Source organism: Ambystoma mexicanum, chromosome 1q, assembly GCF_040938575.1.
Source record: "Ambystoma mexicanum isolate Mex_15411 chromosome 1q, UKY_AmexF1_1, whole genome shotgun sequence".
Taxonomy (NCBI): domain Eukaryota; kingdom Metazoa; phylum Chordata; class Amphibia; order Caudata; family Ambystomatidae; genus Ambystoma; species Ambystoma mexicanum.
In genome coordinates this window covers 320,576,752-320,599,765 of record NC_090922.1, presented here as the reverse complement: position 1 = coordinate 320,599,765, position 23,014 = coordinate 320,576,752, and the positions used below count along the sequence as shown (strand labels likewise).

Sequence of the window (23,014 nt, the reverse complement as noted above, 5' to 3'; positions counted from 1 at the left end):
CTGTAATCCCAGAACCTTGCAGATGTGTGTCCGTGCCTCGCTGTGCTCCCTGCCACCCTGTTCCCGTGATGTTGCCATGTATCCCAATGTATTACCCAACCCTTTCGTCACCATGTGTGCCCACCGTACCCGTGCGTTACTGTGTACTCTGATTTCTTGTCCCCCATGCTGTTACTATATATCCGTATGCCCCCTCTTGTCACCATAAGCCCAGGCCACTGCCACTATGTGTCCGTGTGTCGATGTGTTTCCTGCCATCCTGTTCACATGTCTGGTCACGGGCACTTTAAAGATGAACCATCCTATCACATCACTACGCCTACTCTCTACTATACACCATCACACAACTAGAACACAGCTATACCCCTGATAAATTCGGCCTAGCTGTTCACATACAAACACTACCCCATGAACACCTCACCACCCTAATAAAACATAGCTATCCCATGAAATTCCAGCCTAGTTGCTCACATAAGCTTCCTTCAGGCCTAACACAGCCAAACCCAGTTTGGATGTCCACCCACCAGACTGCACACATCCAACTAATATCTTCACCACCACACCTAACACTAGGATGCAGCTACCATCCGGCAATTACATCAGCTGCACACATTACTTTTGCACCCACGTACCCTATGACACCATCTCTCTCTACTGACCTGAGCTGCGGTTCCCGAGGGCGTTCAACCTACCAGCGCTTTGAGATCATACCACTGATATATAAAGCGCTATATAAATACCAAGTAACATAACATAACAGATTGGGAGTGTGGGAAATAATAATCAGAGGGACGGGAAGAAGAATGACTGGGAGTATTCGGGTAGGACATAGGAAAACAGAGATTCTGGGAGAGGTAGTTTCTGAATGCAACAGGGTTGTTGGATTTAGACAAGAGAGATGCGATATGTGGCAGGGAGTCAGATGTGGGACAGCCTACAAAAGCCTCGGGTATTCCTTCCTCCTCACCTTCTTCGGTATAGTACCGCGTCTCACCTGGGGTATTCCCTGAGAATAACCCTGGGTTCCCTTACCCAGGTGATCCTCCCTCGTTCGTCTACCGCTAGGGTTGGGATTTGAGAGAGCCGGTTCTTTCCTGGCCACCTGAATAAGGGGTTCCCGGGATCTACTTGGGAGAATACACCCGGGTTTCTCGCACTTTTCTTCTGCACCTATCTCGTCAGGGCTACAGGTTGCTACAGCTAAGGGCTATCTGGCTGCGCTGTCCATTTTCAAGCACTCACAAGAACAAGGTTTGTATTTTAAGGTTCCTATTGTTATCCAGTTTTTAAAAGGTTTGACCAATATATTCCCACCTGTTACATTCATTGTCCCCGTGTGGGATCTCAACCTGTTTTTAAGCTTCCTGATGGGTTCTCCTTTTGAACCACTTTATTCATGTCCACTTAGGATGTTGTCTTTGAAGACTGTATTTTTAACGGCCATTACCTCTGCTTGCAGAGTGAGCGAGCTTCAGGCCTTATCCTCTAAACCACCATTCAAGGTCTTTCATAAGGACAAGGTAGTTTTGAGGGCTCACCACTCTTTTCTGCCAAAAATGGTGTCAGAATTTCATTTGATGCGAACAATTGTCTTACCGGCTTTCTACCCTCCTCCTTGCCCATCTAAAGAGGTTGCACGTGCACGAACTTGACCCTAGAAGAGCCTTGAGGTTTTATATTAACAGTTTCTAAAATAGGACTGAATGACCAACTTTTTGTTGGCTATGCTGGCCACAGAAAGGGACAAACAGTTTCTAAACAAACGCTGTCTCTGTGAATTACACTGTGTATATCTGAATATTACAACCTGGCTGGGAAAGAGGTTCCTGAAGGCCTAAGGGCCCAATCAACTAGAGGGGTAGCAACTTCCTCAGCCCCTCAGAGGGGAGAACTGCTGCAGGATATCTGCAATGCTGCCACCTGGTCTTCTGTGCAGACATTTGCAAAGCATTACTGTTTAGATTCCCTACCGGGCTGAGAATCCAGATTTGGAAAGGCTGTTTTACACAGAGTAAGTCAAAATTGAACTCCTCTTTCGCACCTCCTGCAAAGTACTGCTATGGGAGAATATCATAGATGAGGAATACGTGGGAGGACACAATCCATTTGAAGAACAAATTACTTACCCGGGGTAATGTTCTTTCGACTGGATGTTCCTCCCACTTATTCCTTATTGCCCCTCCCAACCATCCCTTCTGCCAAGAAGGAGCTTCCATGATTTACAGCTTCCTCTTTGTTAATGCTCAAGTATTTCTCAACTTCAAGACTTCTGTGCTGGGGAGAGGAAAAACACGAACTGAGGCAACAGCGCGGTGCGTGCCTTTTCATACCAACCTCGATGTCGTACTCAAGGAGGGTGGAGGCCCTTGAAGGACACAAGATCGACGACGCACAGTGCCTTCTGCTGAGAAAATGTTCCGAGCTGCAAGCAGGATATCGGAGTATATCAAAGATGAGGAATGCGTGGGAGGAACATCCAGTCGAAAGAACATTACATGGGGTGGTAAGTAATTTGTTCTTTGCACCCATGGCTATACTGGCGAATATTGCCTGGGTCCCTGATTCACTCTCAGGAGTCCAGCATTTGATATAGGGAGCTAATAAATATTTCATCCGCCAGTCTATCTGCAGCTAGCAGCTGTGGAAAAAATAAAAAGTAAACTTTGCCTTGTATAAACGGTTCCCTTTTACGATATGTTTTTTCATGGTTTTTGGAGGGGGGGTTGCTAGCTGCAATGAATGTGCGATTTTGGTATACGAGATATATAATGTATAAAAAAGGAAATCTTTAAAACAAAAAATAGAAAGTTTAAATCTGTGGCTCAGAATCTGAGACATGGTGAAACACCTGAAAGTGGCACTGATTGATACTTAAAGTAAGTTCTTTGCACAAAACCTGGGGTTTTGACCCACTTATATTTATAGCCTTTAAAATAATTGTTAATCACATGAACATATAGCTTGCTGAAGGCATATTAATGTGTAGGGTGTAGGCAAAGCTAAGGTCCACCAATGCAGGCCAACAGAAAATATGTCAACTTCTTTTAAATAAAAAAATGAAGGAATCTTCATCATTTGGCAGTATCCAACCCAAGAAAAGTGCAAAACATTAACTTCAAAACTTTCCAAGGAATGTACAGGTTTTGGGCCAGCCCTGTAATTGGAGACATTCGGAGCAGGAAACCCTACCACTAGCGAAGAAGCCATGTCAGTTATGTATTGAATAGTCATTATCCGAGTGTCCGAACTAATTTATCTTTTAGTTAATGCCTCTGAGTGCCAGGCTTTCTTTAAAAGGAGTGAGGCATGCACATTTTCCTCTAATAAATATCTGGTTCCCATCATGCTTGAGACTTAACTTGTGCTTCTCTATTGAAATGCTGAGACTAAAGCCTTTATTTAGTGGGCAGCACCACAGTTCCGCCCTCTCTCATAAGATTGGCGGCAACAGTAAAACAGGCGCTATTTACAAATACTACCTATTTTCACTGTCCACCAAATATATGGTTCTTGTGGTATTTATTGCATCGGAATGCTAATGTGAGATAATTATTTCATATTTTGTACTCGCCCAAGTAAGGAAAAATTTGAAAAACTCTGATGACTTTTAAAAATGTTTCTTTACTTAAAGCCAAGCACAAGAACTTTCCATCAATGCAGGAAAACAGCTTTTTAAATTTTACACAAAAATAGGGTTAAAGAAATGGCAGGCATTCTAATCCCTTTACAACGGAATGCAGAGGAAGCAGTAAAAAGTTCCTTTCTGTGTTTTTTTTTTAATTGTACTGTTGCAGTATGACCCCCTATTCTACACAATCAATTTCTATCCTCGAAACAAGGGTGGCAATGAATTGGAAGAAAAGAGAAAAAAAGTATGCATCCAGATTAGAAATACAGAATGCAGTTTTTCGCAAAATCCACACCTGTTACCAGGGATGAGCCTCCATGTTCTTTCATTGCTTTAACACTACTACCACATAGTCCTCTCAACTGACATCTCAGTTTAAAGGTGGGAGTTGGGAGTCTTCTTTTTATTGAGTTTACCAACATGTTCATTGTATATTTTTAGAGATGGTGGAAATTATTGGATTGGCGGCTGGGTTGGGCATTCTTGCTTACCCTTGATTGTTTCACATGGAAACAATTATAGCACCTCATTCAGTTAATGAGCGGATTTTCACGCGAAGCTCTTTAAACACAAGTTTCTATGCAAAACCTTAAAAAATGTTAAATTGTATTTCTAATTATTTTTCAGGTATGATTCATTTACAGGAGTACCAGTTTGTCAGCAAAACATTGCACTCGAAAAAGCAAGTATTTTATTTAACATTGGGGCTCTGTACACGCAGATCGGCACCAGATGCAGTAGGCAGACACAAACTGGACTTGAAAATGCCGTTGATGCCTTCCAGAAAGCTGCAGGTATGGAAACGGTGATTAGGGCATTTGTTTAAAATCTGATGTAGATTCTTCAAAGGGGAAATATATTTTGTTTGGTTCTGTTCCCTTTTTTGGAATGGTAATATTTTTCTTAGTTGCGCAAGCAGTTACAGAAGACAAGGCTTTGTGTAAAAAGAATATTATATGAGACACTTCAGCTACTGGCATTAGCGTGTGTTTTGAAGTACAAGTTTGCTGCTTGTGGTTATAGAGAATAAGACGATGGAGTGTGTTGCCACTGTGCTATAGAACACACAATAATTTAAAATTCGAAATTGCCTTGTCATTAGGGTTTCATTTTTCCTTTGCATAAGATAAGGCTCAGTTTTCATTCTTTAGTTACCATTTTGTACATTTGACTATTCCAAGATGGCCGAGGTTTTTGACCTGTACTGTGGTCCACACACAGCTTTGTGTCAGCTGACTGTGCTCCAGCATTTAACCCAAGTCAGATCCTCTTTCACCAGCTGCCTAACCTAGAGTGGTTGCAGTGAAAGTTATTCTGTTTTTATTCCTTTGTCGTCAACGATTTTTATTTTTGTTTCCTTTCATTTAGTTTTGTATCCAGTTTGTATGCCAATGTATGCGCTCTTATATCGCTGGGCTGCCCCCCCCAACCTCTGTTTTACTTTGTTTAGTTATTTTCTTTCACTTTCTTGCAGACCCCAGCCATGGGGGGGGCTTGGGCTCCTTCCAAAACTTTTGTTAATTTATTATATGTGAATATTCCAAAATGTCTGGTGGGTGCTGACTTGCTTCCGCATTTATGCGTCTTCAATGTCCACAGAGCAGATGCGTTAGAAGCAAGCTTGAGCTTGTCTGTGCTTGTCTGTGCAAAGGACCTGCCTGTCATGCCATTCACTTCTTCTCCGCACACCATAAATCTCCTGCATCTCTGTCTCCTGCAGATGTTACTCATGTTCATTGCTTTTTAATGTAATGTCCATCACTGCCTGCGCCAATGATTTAACCTACAATAATGTAAGCAGTATTCTTTTGAAGAATATTTGCCAGCCCGATAGGATTCCTATGTGTTAGGTAAACATGGATGCAGTCACACTGTGTGAGACTACACAATAGGTAACCCACCTTTTGGTATAGGTCTGTACTGCACAAGTTGGTAGTGTGACTGAGCAGCCAGGCCTATCTCAAGAGGGGTAAATGTGAGCTGTAGAGCTGTACAAATGAAATCCGTAAATACAAGTAGGCAAGTGACACTTACACTCAAGGTTTCTGTTATAAATAGTTATTTATTTATTAAACATTCATTTTTGAATAAGCGTTCTTTAAAAAGGCAATTCATGTAACAAGGTAAATAGACCTTAAAATTACTTTTCAGAACAAGTTGGTGGATAATCTTTGGATATGCTTCTTACACAATTCCTACACCCTGATGTGACTTCAATTACAAGGACAGTAATGGCATTTATATTTGCAAATTCTGAGGTTGCAGAAAGGAAAGGTTAGGGAAGGAAAAGGTTAAACAGGTTCTCACTAAATGTGAGGACAACTAAATCTTCCAATTAAATCTAGACAAGTCTACAACAAGTACCACCTAAGAGATACAAACAATATCAAAGTCAATTGACTAGAAGAGTCTTCAGGGAGCCAGAACAGTCAAAGTCAATTGGAACAGTCTATGGAGCTTAGGCACTTCTTAGATCAGAAACAGTCTTGCAGAAAGTTAGTTAGTTTGTGGAAAATCACTTGTAGGGTCACAAGTTGTTAAGCCTGTGAGAAAAGAGTTGGACTCAACTCTAAAAGTAAGCTAATGCAATTCCCAACTGAGAACAGCACAGCGAAAAAGGCAATGAGGTAAGTACCCCAACCCTAAACACTTCCTCTGGTTTGAAGAACAGTGGTCCAGCTCTTCGGTCCTGCACTCTGGTTAGGGGACTCTGGATCTGGTCGTCCTGCTTCTGGAGGGTCCTTAGGGGACTCCTGGTGCTCCTAACCAGATTTGTTACTGCATCAGACTTTTCACTTGACTATTCGGTTATTACAGTAACAAAGAGGTACAGCCAGTCGGGGAAGATGGTCCAGTGGAGTTCGTTTTAGGGTTAGTTGGTCCCACTAACCCAAGCAGAGAAGTTGTTACTGTTGGAGAGAATTCATTTTAGTGCTAAATTCCTTGCACCTTACAGACCCCCAGCTATTTTGCTGGACTTTAGGACTTTTTAATTTTAACCCTGGAGTTAGTTAAACCTTTTTCTCACTCTCTCATGTATTTTTACCTTTTGGAATACATGTTTCCTTTGTTTTTGGAGTCTGACAAACTCCATAGGCATCTTCTTTTTTTATGGTGACACACAGCACCTTCATTGCAGTGTAACAGAGAAATCCTTTTAGATTTCTCATGAGGTTTAAATACCTTGGGCCTCATTACGACCCTGGCGCTAAGGGATTACCGGTACCGGTAAGGGTACCCATACCGGCAATCCCTTAGCGCCTGATTACAAGGTCCCTTTGCGGGTTCCCACCTTAACGACTGGTTTTACCAGCCGTTAAGGAATGGACCCGCAAAGGGACCTTGATGCTAATTACAGTACCACAATTTGCGGTACCGTAATTACTGCCTTCCCCATTCCCATTAAGCCCTATGGGGCAAAAATGGGAATGGGGAAGGGCCATGGAGGAAGGGGGAATTACCGCCCCGCCAACCTTGTAATGCGGTGGTAATTCCCCCTTTCTCCATGGCGGAGTCGGTAAGTTACCGGCATGGACCATGGTGCTATTAGCACCAGGGTTTTCCGCCTGGGTCGTAATGAGGCCCCTTGTCTTGCGTGAACTACTGTTCCCAAGAATACTAAAGTGAAATTGACTCTACTTACCTTTTCTCATTGTAGGTCCAGCAGACACCATCTTAAGTGGAGTGCTAGGTGGTTACTTAGTAGCCCCTTTTCCTACCTACTCATGTAACATTGTTTATGTTAATCTTTTATGTTACCCTCACTACTTTAAATGGCTGATGGCAGTGGTTTAATATTCCTACCATTTTGCTTTTCTACCGCCGGCTGAATCGTTAGCTGCAGTATAGCACCGATAGGTGACCGTTTAGTCAAAATGGCTCTGGTCTTCTTTTTTCTCCATTTTCTGTTTGTGAGGTTTTTTCTGGGTTTTACTTTGAGCGCCAAACCAGGTTTGAGCCCTTTGTTCGTTTTGCCTTCGGCACGCTTCAGTACTGAAGCCCGCCTCTGGCTCCAGTGTGTCTGGAAGGGCAGGGAGTGAGGGAGGTTCCCGAAACTCCCCTGTCCTTTGTCTTTAGGAATGCCTGAATACACCCAGTCCTGGCTGGCAGGCTGGCTGTCCTTGCAGGACAGCCACCCTGCTGTTTGAGTGACAGCTAGGCTGTGCATGAATGGGAGAAACCTGCCTAAAAGGGAATGAAGACAGTCGACCACTGGGATGAACAATCCGATGAAGAAACCGTGAATAAAGCTTGCTGCAACCTCCTGGACCATTGAACTGCAGATGAAGCCCTACTGCTGTGCTGAAACTCCTTTTTATAATCGACAAGAGAAGCTCTGTAAGGAACGACTTCTTCCCTTGGGTTAGTGGGACCAACTAAACCCGAGACGAACTCCACTGGAAGACCTTCCCCGACTGGCTGTACTTCTTTGCTGCTATCCAGTCAGAAGCTTCAGAAGTCTCCCCAGGATCTCCAGAAGCAGGACGACCAGAGCTCGAGTCCCCCCCACCAGAGTGCAGGACTCGAGGAGTGAAGGAAGCCCAACCAGTATCCAAGATCTTTTTTTTAAAACATTTTTATTATTTATTTACAATTATAAACATACGCAGGAAGTACACAAATGAGCAAGCAATTACAAATACCAGATCCAAAAAAAAAAAAAAAAATCTTAAAAGAAGTCATTAAACTTATTATTATTATACAAGGGCAATTTATGTTTCAATTTGTAAATCATTTTTTCAGTTCTCGATAGGCGGTGCATCTCCTGGACCCAATCTTCAAATGAAGGGGGGAACTGGCTTTTCCAACCTTGAAGTACTAATCTTTTTCCCACAATGGCAGCCCTAAAAACCATTTCTTAAGGGCAGAGCAGAGATCAGATAACCCCGAATCATCACCTAGGATCACAGTTTTGAAATCCAGGACAGAGTATCCAAGATCTGTGGTGGTGCTGTTGACTGAGCGTTGAAACTGCGAAGTGCCGCTGATCCGAAAAGAGCCCTTAGCTGCCGCCGATCTCCGAATTGCTGCCGTAGGAGTGCCCAGACGTCCTCCCTCTTGTCCCCACGACTGGGGCCCAGGAACACAGGATCTGCATCACTGCATGTTAGGGAGAATTCTCAGAAATGTGCTAATTCGTCTCTACCTTAGAGACTCCCAGCTCTTTTTGCTGGACTTTAGAACTTTTAATTTCTAACTTGGAGGGAGTAAGACTTTTCCCCACTCTCTCATGTATTTTTTCTGTGATTTAAACTCTGTTTCTTTTGACTTTTGGAGTCTGACAAACTCCATAGGCATCCTCTTTACACTGTGTCACACAGCACCTTCAGTGCAGTGGCACAAGGAAGTCTCTTAGATTTCCCAAATGTTTAAATACCTTCTCTTGGTGAAACTACTGTTTCCAAGAGCAGTGAAGTGAAATTGACTTTACTTACATTTTGTAACTTTCTAGACCTGGCACACACTATCTTACCATAGGGTGCTGGAGGAGTTACTTCGTATCTCCTTTGTCTAGTTTCTCATTTAACATTTTTATGTTACCCGTTCTACAATTAATTGCTGGTGGTAGTGGTTTACTTTTTACTACCATTGTGTTTTTTTACTGCGGGCTGCAATTGCAGCTGCAGTAAGACACCCATGGGTGCTCATTTTGTCAAAATGGCCCCGGGCTTCTTTTTTCACCATTTGTTGTTGGCAAGGTCCTTCTTGAGATTTACTCTACGTGCCAAACAGGGTTTGGTCCCTTTGTTCGTTTTGTCTTTGGCGGGATTTACAAGTGAAGCCCGCCTCTGCCTCCAGTGTGTCTGGCAGGGGCAGGAAGTGAGGGAGGTGCCTGAAACTCTGTGTGCTTAATCCCCTTGGTTACAGGAATGCACCCAAAGGTAATTGGCCGGCTGGCTGTCCTTGGAGGACAGCCACCCTGCTGTGTGATTGACAGCTAGGCTGGAATGAATGGTAAAAACCTGCATAAAAGGCGAGGCTTTTTGCTTATAGTCGACGACTGGACGAAGGAATAAGAAGAAGAACTTGGAAGAGACGCCTGCTGCAACTCCTGGACCATTGGTTTGCCCAATGAATTCTTGCTGCTGTGCTGAAGCTCCGATTTCGTTTCGACTAGAGAAGCCCTGCAAGGACCACTTCTCCCCTTGGGTCGGTGGGACCAATCAACCCCAAAGTGAACATGTTTGGACATCCTGTCGGAGCTGGCTGTACTTCTGCTGCTGGAACCGAAGTGCCAGGGAGAGGAGCACCAAACGGAGTGCATCGCTTTTAAGTCGGATCTGTCTTTCAGGAAGATCCCCTGGACTTCCTTGAAGCAGGGCTGACCAAGCCTGAGCCACCTCAACAGAGTGCTGGACGCCAGATGCAAGGAAAGTTCAAAGTGGTATCCGTGTGACTGCGGTGGTGCTATTTGCTATAGACGCGAGGAGCTGGAAATGCAAAGTGCCGCTGAATTGAAGTTTGCCCATTGCTGCTGCTGACCTTCAAGTTGTAGTGCAGGAGTCCCCAGACATCCTCCCTCTTGTCCCCACGACAAACAACAGGATCGGAGAAGCTACACAGGAACAGAAGCCAGCTGGAACCATTTCTTCTAACCAAAGGTACTGTAAAGTTTAAGAGGACTTACCTCTTGTGGTGTAACCTTACTTGTTATCATTTGAGACTTGTCTTGGTTAACCTTGCAGAGTTGGTTGCAGCTTTGCCCCTCATAAGCCGCCCAGCTTGTGGCCCTTCAAGTGATTTATTTCTACAAACCTTTCTTAAAACATTGTGCAAGACTTTTACTTTCCTACAAAGATCTTCAGCTCCCCTAGACTTTGCTCAACTAACAGTGGCTGTCCTGGCTCCCTGAGAGACTCTTGTTACTTTTGACTTTGTGTCTTTACCTTTATCCCAGGAAAGGGTTAATTTACCTTGCATTGGAGGGTTGAAAAAGTACTGAATTATTTGTTAACCTTTGTTTTTGCCCCAATCTAACCTTTGCACCAAACTCAGTATTGCTCTAAATGTACCAGTGATAAATCAATGTCCACAGTGTCCTAGCTATTTAAGTCACCTGAGGGAGTAGGAAGTGTCTGTGCCATCCCCAATGGGTATCATCTGATTAGAGAAACTAAGAGTGTGTTTTGAAGTGTAGTTTGAAGTGTTGCATGTTTTGCTCCCTTCTGAAGAAGGCTTGTATAACTGACTGTTAAATAAATTAATAATTGTTTACTCAAGAAACCTTGAGTGTAAGAGTGTATTTGAATAATTGTCATTCTGAATCCCTGTGTAAAAGCCGTACTGCTCACATTGACCCCTCTTGAGATAAGCCTGGCTGCTCAGCCACACTACCAACCTGTGTAGTACAGATTTATACCAAAGGTTGGTTTACCTATTGCCGTGAGGACAAGGTTGCTGTAGTCTCCGAAAGGGTACTGCACACAATCGTGCCTAACACTGCAACCAGACAGAATCCAGCTGGACCACTCTTCTAACCAAAGGTACTGTTCTGACTTGGGGTACTTACCTCTGTGTCTATAGCTTGCTCTTCTCAGTTAAGACTTGCAGTAGCTGCTTTGCTAGAGTTGATTTCAGCTCTAACCTTCACAAGTGTAACAGCTTGTGGCCCTACAGTGATTTTTCTCCAACAAACTCTCTAACTTTGTGCAAGACTTTTACTACCTAAGAAGTGCCTCAGCTCCATAGACCTTGCTCCAATTGACTTTGGCTGTCCTGGCTCCCTGCAGACTCTTCTATTCCATTTGACTTATGTCCCTCATAAGTGATGCATTGGTTTCAAACTAATATTGCTAGGAAAGGTTTTTATCTAGACTTCATTGGAAGATTTAAAGTGCTCACATGCTCTGAGAACCTGTTTAACCTTTTTCCTTCCTTTAACCGTTCCTTTCTGCCAACCTCAATCTACAAAGTGTACTAGTGATATATACATGCAATTACTGTCCTAGTTAGTGAAGTCACGTCATGATGTAGGAAATGTGTAAAAAGCATCTTTAATGAGTATCTACTAGCTTTGTGTTGATTCTGGAAAAGTATTTTAAAGTATATTTGATTGTTGCATACATTGCCCTTTTTAAAGAATGCTCATTTAAAAACTACTGTTAAATAAGTGCATAATTATAACAAAAACCTTGAGTGTGGCTACAGCTCTACAGCTCACATTTACCCCTCTTGAGATAAGCCTGGCTGCTCAATCACACTACCAACTTGTGTATTGCCAATAGGCGGGTTACCTAATACCAAGGGGACAATGGTTACTACATCAATTCTTGCCTAACAGTTCCGTCCGGAGCTCATCTGTCGGAATGAAAAAAGAGTTTCAGCACAGCTGCAGGGCTTCACCGGGCACTTGAAAGGTCCAGGAGGATGCAGCAAGCTTTGTTAACAGTTTCTTCGTCAGGTGTTTCTCCCAGTGGTCGACTCTGCCTCTAGTCCCAAAACCCTCGCCTTTTAAGCAGGTTTCTCCCACTCCTGCATAGCTTAGGCTGTCAATCATACAGCAGGGTGGCTGTCCTAAAAGGACAGCCACCCTGCTGTATGATTGACAGCCAGCCAGCCAGTCAGCCAATCAGGACTGGCTGCATTCAGGCATTCCTAGAGACAAAGGACAGGGGAGTTTCGGGACCCTCCCTCACGTCCTGTCCTTCCAGACACACTGGAGCCAGGGGCGGGCTTCAGGGCTGAAACCTGCCATAGGCAAGGCAAACAGAGGGCTCAAATCTGTCTCAACACACAGAGTAAAACCCAAGAAAGACCTCACAAACAGAAAATGGCAAATAAAGAAGACTGGGCCATTATGACAAAATGGTCACCAATGGGTGCTGTACTGCAGCTGAGGGTTCAGCCTGCAGTAGTAAAGCACAATGGTAGGAAAAGGTAAACCACTGCCACCACCCATTTAAAGTAGTGAGGGTAACAAACAAATGTTACATGAGAGAGTAGGATATGGGGCTACTAGGTAACCCCCGCAGCACTCCACATAAGATGGTGTCTGCTGGACCTACAAAGAGAAAAGGTAAGTAAAGTCAATTTCACTTTACTATTCTTGCGAACTGTAGTTCACACAAGAAAAGGTATTTAAACCTCATGAGAAATCTGAAGAATTTCTCTGTGACACTGCATTGAAGCTGCTCTGTGTCACCATACAAAAAATAGATGCATATGGAGTTTGGCAGACTCCAAAAACAGTGAAAACACATAATCCAAAACACATGAGAGTGAGAAAAAGGTCTTGCTCACTCTACTGTTAAACATTAAAAAGTCCTAAGTACAGCAAAAGATCTGGGTGTCTCTAAGGTGGGAGGAATTTAGCACTAAAATGAAAATTACCCCTAACACTATGCTGCAGCAAAGACTCGACATCTCCCCAATCCCTGCCCTCCACTTCTCTGCTTCTACAATCCACTCACTCAGTGGCATTTATCTTAATATATGTTAATTTCCCAAACATACAGAAACATGTGATCTCTTAGCCCACAAATCGCTGATTCGCTTCTGATTTCAGAATCCTGGCCCAGCAATGCCTACATCCCTGCACTGTCAAACACTTTTCCCTCTAATTATCGTCTTTTTGATACCAACCGACAGAATTCGGTTGGAGATGGTTCAGCCATCCTTTTTAAAGATGCCTGCTTTCCTTTCCCACTCTCTCCATTTCCTCTTTCCTCGCTCACATTTCCTACTAATAAACCTCTTGATATTACTGCAGCTCCCCACACATATGAAGACCTCTTTAAGGCTCCTATTATCATGGTATTCCGACCCCTTCATGCAAGAAAGACTTTAACTAATAGCGTGTTGATGCTTTAGGTGATCTTGCCTTCCAATACACCAAAATTATAGTGGTGGGAGAGTTTAAGGTTTGGGTGCATGGATCTACCAACCCTATCTCCTCCGATTTCCTGGCAGATCTTGAGATGCTAGGTGTCATAATTTGCTCCATTCGCTCCCTTTCCTGCCACTTTGGGGCCTGATTTGGGGGTTCATTTCTTATTGGGCATTCCTTTCAAACCTTATGAGACAATGCTGTGGTGATTTGGGAGTGCTAAATCCTTCTATTCCATTTCACTTCCCTTCTGGATCCATTCCAGGTTTTTGGCAGCCAGTATGCTGCCTTCATGAAAAGACTATGCTTCCTCGAATGCCTGGCCCACTGCTTCATCGCCACCCTTGCAGGGCAAGGTTAGGTTAAGGATAAACAACACCTGTGGCTGGCAGGTGCTAGCAAGCAGCACACCCGAGGCTTATGCTTGTTAGCCAGCTTCAAAAACCTCAGTTTACTTCAGACCAGCGCTGGTCATTGAGGCAGTGTTTCACGTTTGTGACTGGTCCCTTTTTCCTGGTTCTTATCTTAGTATCTAGTTCCTAGTTTCTTATTTCTTGTTACCTTTTCCCTGGATTTCGAATTCAGTGTGCTTATTTGTATTTTTTGCTTCCTGGATTCCCTTTATGTCCTTTGGTTTTCAAGTTAGGACTTCCCAGTGCTTCCTATTTTCTTTGCAGCCCAGTTTGTCTGTGTTCTTTATTCCTTTGCCTTTTTCTGCAGTGCAACCTTGATCCTTTAGGCTCCCCTCATGTATACATTTTCAATTTTGCCCCAATTACCTTCCTTGGGTGGAGAGGGGGTGTTTGTGTGAATGCCTATATTTTCCTCATTATTCTGTAATCACTATTCCTACTTGTCCCTTGTCAGGAGTATTATGCTGGTATAGCCTTTCTGAGCCCGTGTTTGATCAACATGGTTTGTGGGCTTCGCTGACATTTCAGGTGGTATTTCTCGTCTTGTGAGTATTGCCTTTGTTACCTTATACAATATCATCAAGAGTGATTGCTTGATTGTTTATTTATTATGCGCTTATTCACAAGTATCTCAAAGCGCAACCATGCATGGGAGGGGAAGACATAAGGAAGACAAGACAAAAAATCTTACTAGGCGTGGTACATTCCGATCATACAGGGGCACAGCACAACAAGTATGTGGGGGTCGGGGGGGGGTCACTAGGGACCAAGTGTGCCCAGTCCGTCAGAACATGGGTTAAGTGCAGAGAGATACCACTCTCATGAGTTGTAACCAAAGTGCAGTAGTGATGCAGCAAGTGCAAGCGCCGGAGGCAAGTGCAGGAGACTGGCGAGGGAGGCTTGGGACCTGTGAGGCTCTGAAGGTACACCAGGCATCCAGTCAGTAAAACGGAGCAGTATAGGAAGAGAGTGATAGAGCAGGAAGAGGTGGTTAGCAGGGGAGAGGGAGAGAGAAGGAGGAGGCGAAGAGGAAAGTCTTGAGTTTCCGGAATTTAAGGAGATCCGACTCAAGAAGGAGAGAGGCAGAGAGGCTGTTCCAGATGGAAGCACCCGCAGTGGATAAAAATCTCACCTCCATCCCCCCAAGTCTCTGCTGGGGAAAGCACCTCACCCACAGAGAGTTGGAGGAAGACGAGCGGAGGGCTCGGGAAGGAGAGTATTTAGGAAGATAGGGTTGCAGATAGAGTTGGCCCAGGCCCCAGAAAGCCTTGTGGACAATGCAAAGGGTCTGAACATAATCCTTGCAGCCACAGGGAGCCAGTGTAGGGATTTCAACGCCTGAGAGAAGCGATCCCTGGGCTTGAGGCCAAGGATAAGTATTGTGGTTCTGTTCTGGATGAGTTGAAGAGGATGGAGAGTAGAAGAAGGAAGGTTGAGAAAGAGGCTGTTGGAGTAGACCAGGATCTGGAGATGGTGAGCCTCTGGGGGAAAGTGAGAAAAGGTAGAATACCTCTGAGAAGGCGAAGTTGGTAGTGGGACTTATCAGCGATGTCCACGATGTGAGATGAGAAGGAGCGAGTGGAGTCGAAGATGACCCCCAGATTTTTAGCCTCGTTGGTAGGTGGAGGCGCAGGGCCAAGGGAGGCCGGCCAGAGAGAAAGAGGAAAGGCAGAATCCTACTGGCATTGAGGCAGAGGTTGTTTGAAGCACACCACGACTGAATTGCGGAAAGACAGTCGGGTATGAGTGAGGAAGAGGCCGAGGGTAGCCTGAAGGAATGGTGCGTGTCATCTGCGTAACACTAAAAGTTGGGAGGTGAAAGTGGCTATCCTACGGGCCAGGGGGCCATGTAGCCATTGAAAAACCAGGGGGATAGGTTAGATCCCTGGGGGACACTGCACATAGAGAGAGTGATAGGGGAGAGAAAGACCCCAATTCCACCTGGCATGAGCGGTCAGAGAGAAAGGAGGTTAGCCACTCCAGGGCCTGATCAGAGAGGCCCAGGGTATCAGGGAGACGTGCAATCAGGGTGTTGTGGTTTACTGTGTCGAAGGCAGAGGAGGGGTCGAGTAGAATGAGGGCAGAGGGAGAGTTAGAATCAAGATTTGAGAGCATATCTTTATGGGTGTTCAGAAGGGTTTTAGCTCACAGATCCTGTCTTTGCTTGTCCTGTATGTGGGCTTAGTGCTGACAGTACCTGTAACAGCAATTGTGAGTGAGGAGCTTGCTGACTCTCTTTGTAATCATAAGGAGCTTCTAAGTGCTTACCCCACATCCATTTTCATATATTTGTATTCTTATCACACTCTACTTGCGCATCCTGGGTTTTAGTGTACACGTATCTTGGTTCCTGAGTGTATGTTCTTTGACTCTCAGGTATTTACTGTGCACATTTCCCTTGCCATATTCACTGTCTTTGTCCTCTCATGACACTAGGCCTTATCCAACTTCTTTGTAGCCCTACTGTGGGAAACCTGAAGATGTCTCCCTGACTAGTCCAGGGGGATCTGTCATCCAGGTGGCCAGGACACAGCCATAACTGTTGGTTCCAGTTCCTGGAGGTGGACCAGTAAGGGAAGATCACCTGGATGGGGGGTCCTCGGGGAGTGGAAGTGGGACACTGATGGGTGAGATGCGGTATCACCCTTCTTATAACACCTTTTCCCCATCCTACTGCGTAGGATACTCAAACACTCTACCCCTCCGCCCCCATTTCCGACACAAATACGTTTGCATACAAGACAACAGACTAGCACCAGAGCCGTTTACCTGACATGTCCCAAGGCAGGGGTCAGGCGTAATCGGGCAATTGGCCAGAATCACACACACCTGATGGGCCGTTCCCTTCCCCACAGAAATAAAAGGTGGAGCACAATATGAGCAAGGCAGATCGCACGATGAGACGGCTAACCCAGTACAGCAGTTCAAGAGGAGGAGAAAGGCGGCGAGAATCATAAGGGTGACGGGGAGAGAAGCGGCCTTGCGCTTTCCGACCAAAACCAGCGTGTGGTGCAGCAGATGTCAATGGTGCACAGGGCCCGCTGATTACCAAGCCAGGGAGAGACACATGCTACCGTGGTAACCTCCTTGATTCCAGAGACAAGAAAAGTCAAGCGGTTCATCACAGCCGGTGAGTCAAGGGGAGAGCCGATAAAAAAACGAACTGTGTTGAACAAAAGTAGCAAACTGCTGATTGAAGAAAATACAAAGAACTGTTGATACGTGAGGGGAAAACTAGCTACAAAGGGGTCCAGCACCACGTGGATGCTCGCGCGAGAAGCTCTGGGTGAATACCCTCAGAAGGCATTGGGAAAGGCACGTGTACAGTCGAAAGTCTTTGACCGGCAGACGAATGTTAAGCTAAGGGAAGTGAATTCCGCATTGGAAGAAAGTAGAAGGAACTGTGTGATTGGCAAGAGTGAACCCAACGGAGGGATGCCGATAGAAAGGGGCGAACTCTAAAGTACCAATGAACAGTGTGTTGGCAAAGGTGAACCCGACAGAGGGATGTTCACAGTGAACTGTTTAAAAAGACATTACGATTTGTGAATGCCATAAGGGAAGTTGATTTGAAGAAAGCCGTAGTGAACCCGACAGAGGGAGGCTAACATTCGAGAAGGGTCTGAACCCGGAAGTGGGGCATCCAGGGGTGAAAAAGCATCACCCAACGTACAAGCAGAAAGGAACTTTTGTTTATTATTTTGGAACACATCAGGTCCTCGGATGCAAGAGACTTTTTTGTAAAAAAAGAGACTTAACCACTGATAGCTGAGAGCAGAACTGTTGTCTCGCGATGGGGAAGCTCGAGCATGTCCCGTGCTCCAAACGTGGGGAAGGGAGACCCCCGGCTACCACATCCTGGCTTATTCAGAAAATCTCTTGTTTTGAATCCATCACATTACATTAATATTTTATAGTACATATTTAGTACATATATAGTATAATATTTATAGTACACCAGCCTAATCTTAATTTGCTTTAGCCCAAATAGTCAAAGCTAGAGTACTCTTTACCCTGCAAAATCCTTATCCAAAACAATTCCGTACATAGTTTGCTCTCATCATCAACACACAGTTAACGCTCGCTATTTCTTTTTATATATACTTACACTACAGTACTCGCTGTACACAGGCCTGTAAATGTTTTCCCTGTATATAATTCTCACGTGTTTGTATCTATATTTCTGATGTTTGTTAATCTGCTTAGAATCACATGCTGTGCATAGGTCCGACATCCAGTGGTCACTGCGGAGTATTGCATTTTGTTTTTCGTAGTCGAAAAGGGACGTCGACAAGGCGTGTCTGAAACACTATCCCTATAGTGACGTGCGTTGTACCCACAATCCCTCACGCGTCGAGGTCCCTCAGATTGTTTTTTTCCGCCCAGCTACTGGTCGCCTTTACGCGGAGCTCCTCGAGAGACATTGCAGATTTCATCTCGTAGACCTTTGGTCGTTTTCCTATTTAATATAGAACAAGATCTTCGACGGAGGGGACGAGCGGAGGAGTTCCTTCGGCGTTGCCGAACACGTGGCCTGGCCTCGCAGGCTATATACAGTAGGGAGAGTGGGGTTGTGGGACATCTCTGGTTCTTTTCTGAGAACGCCTTTCCTTTTCCCCTTCTTTTCCCTTGGGGTGGTTATCACGATTTATTGCCTCGGCTATGGAGAGGACACCCTTTAGGTTTTGCCCGCTTTGCAAGGGCAAGTTTACTTGGAAGGACAAGCATTCACGGTGTAACCGCTGCTTGCCCCTCGATCACAAAGAGGAGGGTTGCACGGCTTGTCGGCTTCTTAAGCCAAAGACTCTAAAAGACCGTAGGGTCAAGAGGTGGGCGGCCTACGCTATGTCGAAGGCCGATGCTTCACCCGCCGCTGCTACCACCGACAGTGACGAGGAACGTGATAACACGACCTCCGCTACGGAAGTCGAAAACCCCTCTAAAGAGCGCTCGCGCGCTTCGCCGTCTGTCCCCGGCCCCGACGGGCTCGGCTCACGCCCTGCTTATGGGGATGAACACCCCGGCGACATTGACGCACACAAGACCACACATAAGCACACAACCCATGGCTCTTCTTCGTCGAAGACGAAGAGAGCATCAGCGCCCAAGGAGACGCAGGTTCCACCGGCAGCCTCCTCGGACCGTTCGGGTTCGAAGCCCCTCTCGCAACCGCAGCCGCGACCAGCGACTGGGCTTTCAGCAAATAAGGGCGCCGCCCCCAAATCATCGGCCGGCGCGCATCAGCAGAAAGCGCATGCCACCGTAGAGCGATCGACACCCGTAACGTTGAAACCACAGCCCTCCGCTGACAAACGAGTCGCTGAGAGCTTGGCGAGGATCGTGGTAGCCGACGCCCAGAAGCGTACGCCGAAAGACGCGTCGAGCGTTACGCAGAGGTCGAAAGACACGCCGAAAAAGCCAGAAGAAAGGCAGGGACTACCCCCTTCAGTCAGGGGGACCCCCAGCACACCTGAAGGCTTTTCGGAGGGCGACGGGACACTTTCCTTGACGTTATGGGAGAGGTCGAGCCGTTTTCAGCTAGATGACACTACTTTTCCCCCCGCTAGACCGCTCAGGGGTACCCCATGAAACCATGGAAAGGCTCCATCTCTGCATGGAGAAAATGGAGAGGTTTATGAATACCCAGAACCCTCCCACTCCCAAGAGAACAAGACAAGGGCCTCAGGAGGACCCCAGGGCCAAATATCCAAGACTAGTCAATCCCCAACAGGACACAGCCTCAGACTTCCATAATGTGTATGACCTCACTGGGGAGGAACATTACTTAGAGGAGGAGGATGACTTTATGGACGATGAAGAGGGACAGAACCAGGAGGAAGGTCTGGAAGACAGCCCAGACATTATAGGAGAAGGCTTCGGAGAAAATCCAGAAGAAGGACCTTCTCACCCATGGCAATCCCCATCAGTATATTCGGACACTGATGTCCTGAACCTAAATCCTCCTGACAATTCACCTGTCAGAAACACATCTCCCATTGACGATCAGCCCACATTCAATGCCCTGTTGCGCAGAGCAGCAGCACATTTCGAACTGGACACTGGGGAGCTCTCTCCTGAATTAGACTTTGTGGAGAGAGTAATTAAGGAGAAACCCCCGGTCAGCCAGACCTTTCCCCTCCTCGCTTCAGTGAAGAGAAGAATCATCCCTTCGCTGTCCACACCCGCACTAATCAGAGGGGTTAATCCAAGAATTGAAAAACTTTTCACTCCTTCACCCTCAGACCCGCTGTACATCAGGGGACATTCCATTCTGGATTCCCTGGTAGTAACTAATACAAGGAAGAGGGCAGGGGTTCCACTTTCCACCAGTGAGGCACCACCTGACAAGGAGGGCAAGAGGTTATATGCCCTTGCAAAAAGAGTCACATCCTCGGCTGCCTTTTCGGCAAGAATTGCGAACAACAATTCTTTGCTCGCTAGCTATGCGGACGCGCAGTGGGCCAAACTGCGCAAAGACGCCGAAGAAGCGCCGGAACCACTACGTACACGCCTGCTATCAACTATTGGCGAAGGAACCCAGGTCAACCAGAGTATTGTAAAGAACTCTCTGGATGCTGCAGAGACAGCGGGACGTTCCCTAGTTCAGGGAATACTCCTAAAATGCCATGTATGGCTGCACAACTCAGGGTTCAAACCGGAGACACAGGCGTCTTTAATAAATAAACCTGTTGAAGACTCAAACCTCTTCGGGAAAGCGGTGGATGAGGCTCTAGAGATGGCTAAAAAAGAGTTCGATACTATCAAAACTCTTGACCAAATCTCTAAGCTCACTACCAGACGCGGCTATGGCAACAAACGCTTTTTTCGTGGCCAACGCCAACAGCAGAATCAGCAGCAACAGTACCCTGCCACCAATTACCAGACCAATAGTAGGCAGTACAGCCAAAGAGGCCAGCGCCGGGGCAAAGGGAGAGGTCGGGGGTCCACCCCCGGAGGCTCCCAAGCCCCCAACAACACCAATTGACGCGAAGATTCGCGTCCCCTCCCATGCAACACCGGTCGGGGGCCGGATAACATCCTTTCTTCCAGCATGGGAGGGTATAACGTCAGACCGCTGGGTTCTTTCCACCGTAGCCCACGGATACTGCATCAAATTCAACAGTTCCCCAACATACAGACCCCCGAGGGGACGACGCATGACACCGGAACATCTTGCCATCCTTCTCCAAGAAGTACAACAACTGCTGGAAAAAGGAGCCATAGAGGTCGTGCCTCTATCTCAGGTAACGGAAGGTATTTATTCAGTGTACTTCCTTGTACCCAAAAAGGATCTAACCATGCGCCCTGTATTAGATCTGCGCCCAGCGAACAAATTTATCAAACCCCAAAAGTTTCGTATGGTGAACTTACAGGAAGTGATCCCACTGCTTTCACAGGGAGATTACATGACAACATTGGACATGAAAGATGCATACTTTCATATTTTAATGTTGCCAGCGCACAGAAGATACCTCAGGTTCATGATAGAGGGCAAACACTACCAGTTCAGAGTGCTACCCTTCGGCATAGCATCAGCACCAAGGGTATTCACAAAGGTACTGGCAGTGGCAGCGGCCCACCTGCGCAGGTTGTCCATCCCAGTTTACCCTTACCTCGACGACTGGCTCATAACAGGGGATTCTTACGAAACATGCTTCTCCAACACCCAAAAGACTGTAGACCTTTTGTTCCAGTTGGGCTTCTCCATCAACGAAAAGAAGTCCAGCTTAGACCCCAGCCAAATCAAACAATTCCTAGGGGCTCTAATTCAAACAAAGGACGGCCTCGTCTTCTCCTCCAAAGAGAGGGTCCAAAACATGCTGTTTCAGATCCCTCAATATGTAACCGGTCGAGAGGTGACGGTACGCAAAGCAATGCGCTTGCTAGGCATGATGGCGTCGTGTATTTATTTGGTACCTCACGCGCGCCTGCGCATGCGCCCAATGCAAGAGTGGCTCAACAGCCAGTGGTGTCAGGCCAGCGGACTATGGGACGATCTAGTGGTGGTCTCGCAGGCCTTGGTTCGCTCGCTACGGTGGTGGACAAAGGAAAACCTGGAAAAAGGGAAACCCTTTGCCACACCCGCGGCGAAAGCCACTCTAACCACAGGCGCATCCCTCACAGGATGGGGGGCTCACCTATCCCATCAGACTGCTCACGGAGTGTGGACTCCGAACGTAGCATCCAAACACATAAATCTACTGGAGCTACTAGCTGTGTTCAAGGCGCTAAAAGCCTTCCAGGAACACCTACAAGGCAAGACAGTGATGGTCCTTACAGACAGCACCACAGCCATGTACTACATCAACAAGCAGGGGGGCACCCACTCTCCAGGACTGTCCAAACTGGCCCAAAATATATGGGAGTGGGCTCTCAAACAAGACATGTTCCTACTGTCACAACATGTACCAGGGGAACTCAATCTGCTGGCAGACAAACTCAGCAGAGATTTCCCCCTGCCCGAAGAGTACGAATGGCGACTGCACGAAGACATGGTCTTCGACGTCTTCACACAATGGGGATTCCCAGAAATAGACCTGTTCGCAACCCTGGAGAACTCACAATGCCTAAGTTACGCCTCCAGGTACCCCCAGAACCAATCCAAGGGGAACGGTCTGTCGATGCAATGGTCAGGGAAATTTGTTTACGCTTTTCCCCCGACTCCCCTTCTCAACAAGGTGGTGCACAAGATGCACCAGGAACAGGTGACCATGATACTGGTGGCCCCAATGTGGGCCCGACAGCCATGGTTCGCTCACTTGATGGAGATGTCTCTATCTCCCCCAGTGAAACTCCCCTGCCCGTACAACATTCTGTCACAAGACAAGGGCAGGACTCTGCATCCATGCCCCCAGAACATGAATTTAGCAGCTTGGCTCCTGAGATCATAGAATTCGGACAGCTACAGCTCCCGCAGAGATGCATGGACATCCTCAGGGAAGCCAGAAAACCTAACACTCGCCACTGCTATTCTAGCAAGTGGAAGAGATTTGTCATCTGGTGCAGGGGTAAAAGCATCAACCCGATTGACTGCTCTCCCACACATATTGTTCTATACCTGACCCACCTATTGGATTCAGGTCTAGTGTTCAATTCCATTAAAGTCCACCTAGCGGCACTTTCTGCATACACCACTTCCCAACACAA

The 23,014-nt window shown here is 46.3% G+C and overlaps 1 protein-coding gene across 1 annotated transcript in view; it reads left to right on the top strand.

Annotated features, from left to right (window-relative positions):
• RHPN2 (rhophilin Rho GTPase binding protein 2) overlaps positions 1–23,014 on the top strand; it is a 398,731-nt gene that overhangs the window by 153,594 nt on the left and 222,123 nt on the right. Inside the window, exon 7 of the mRNA XM_069639162.1 lies at positions 4,256–4,422. Within this exon, the coding sequence (XP_069495263.1) occupies positions 4,256–4,422 (167 nt within the window). The remainder of the gene's footprint in view (positions 1–4,255; positions 4,423–23,014) is intronic.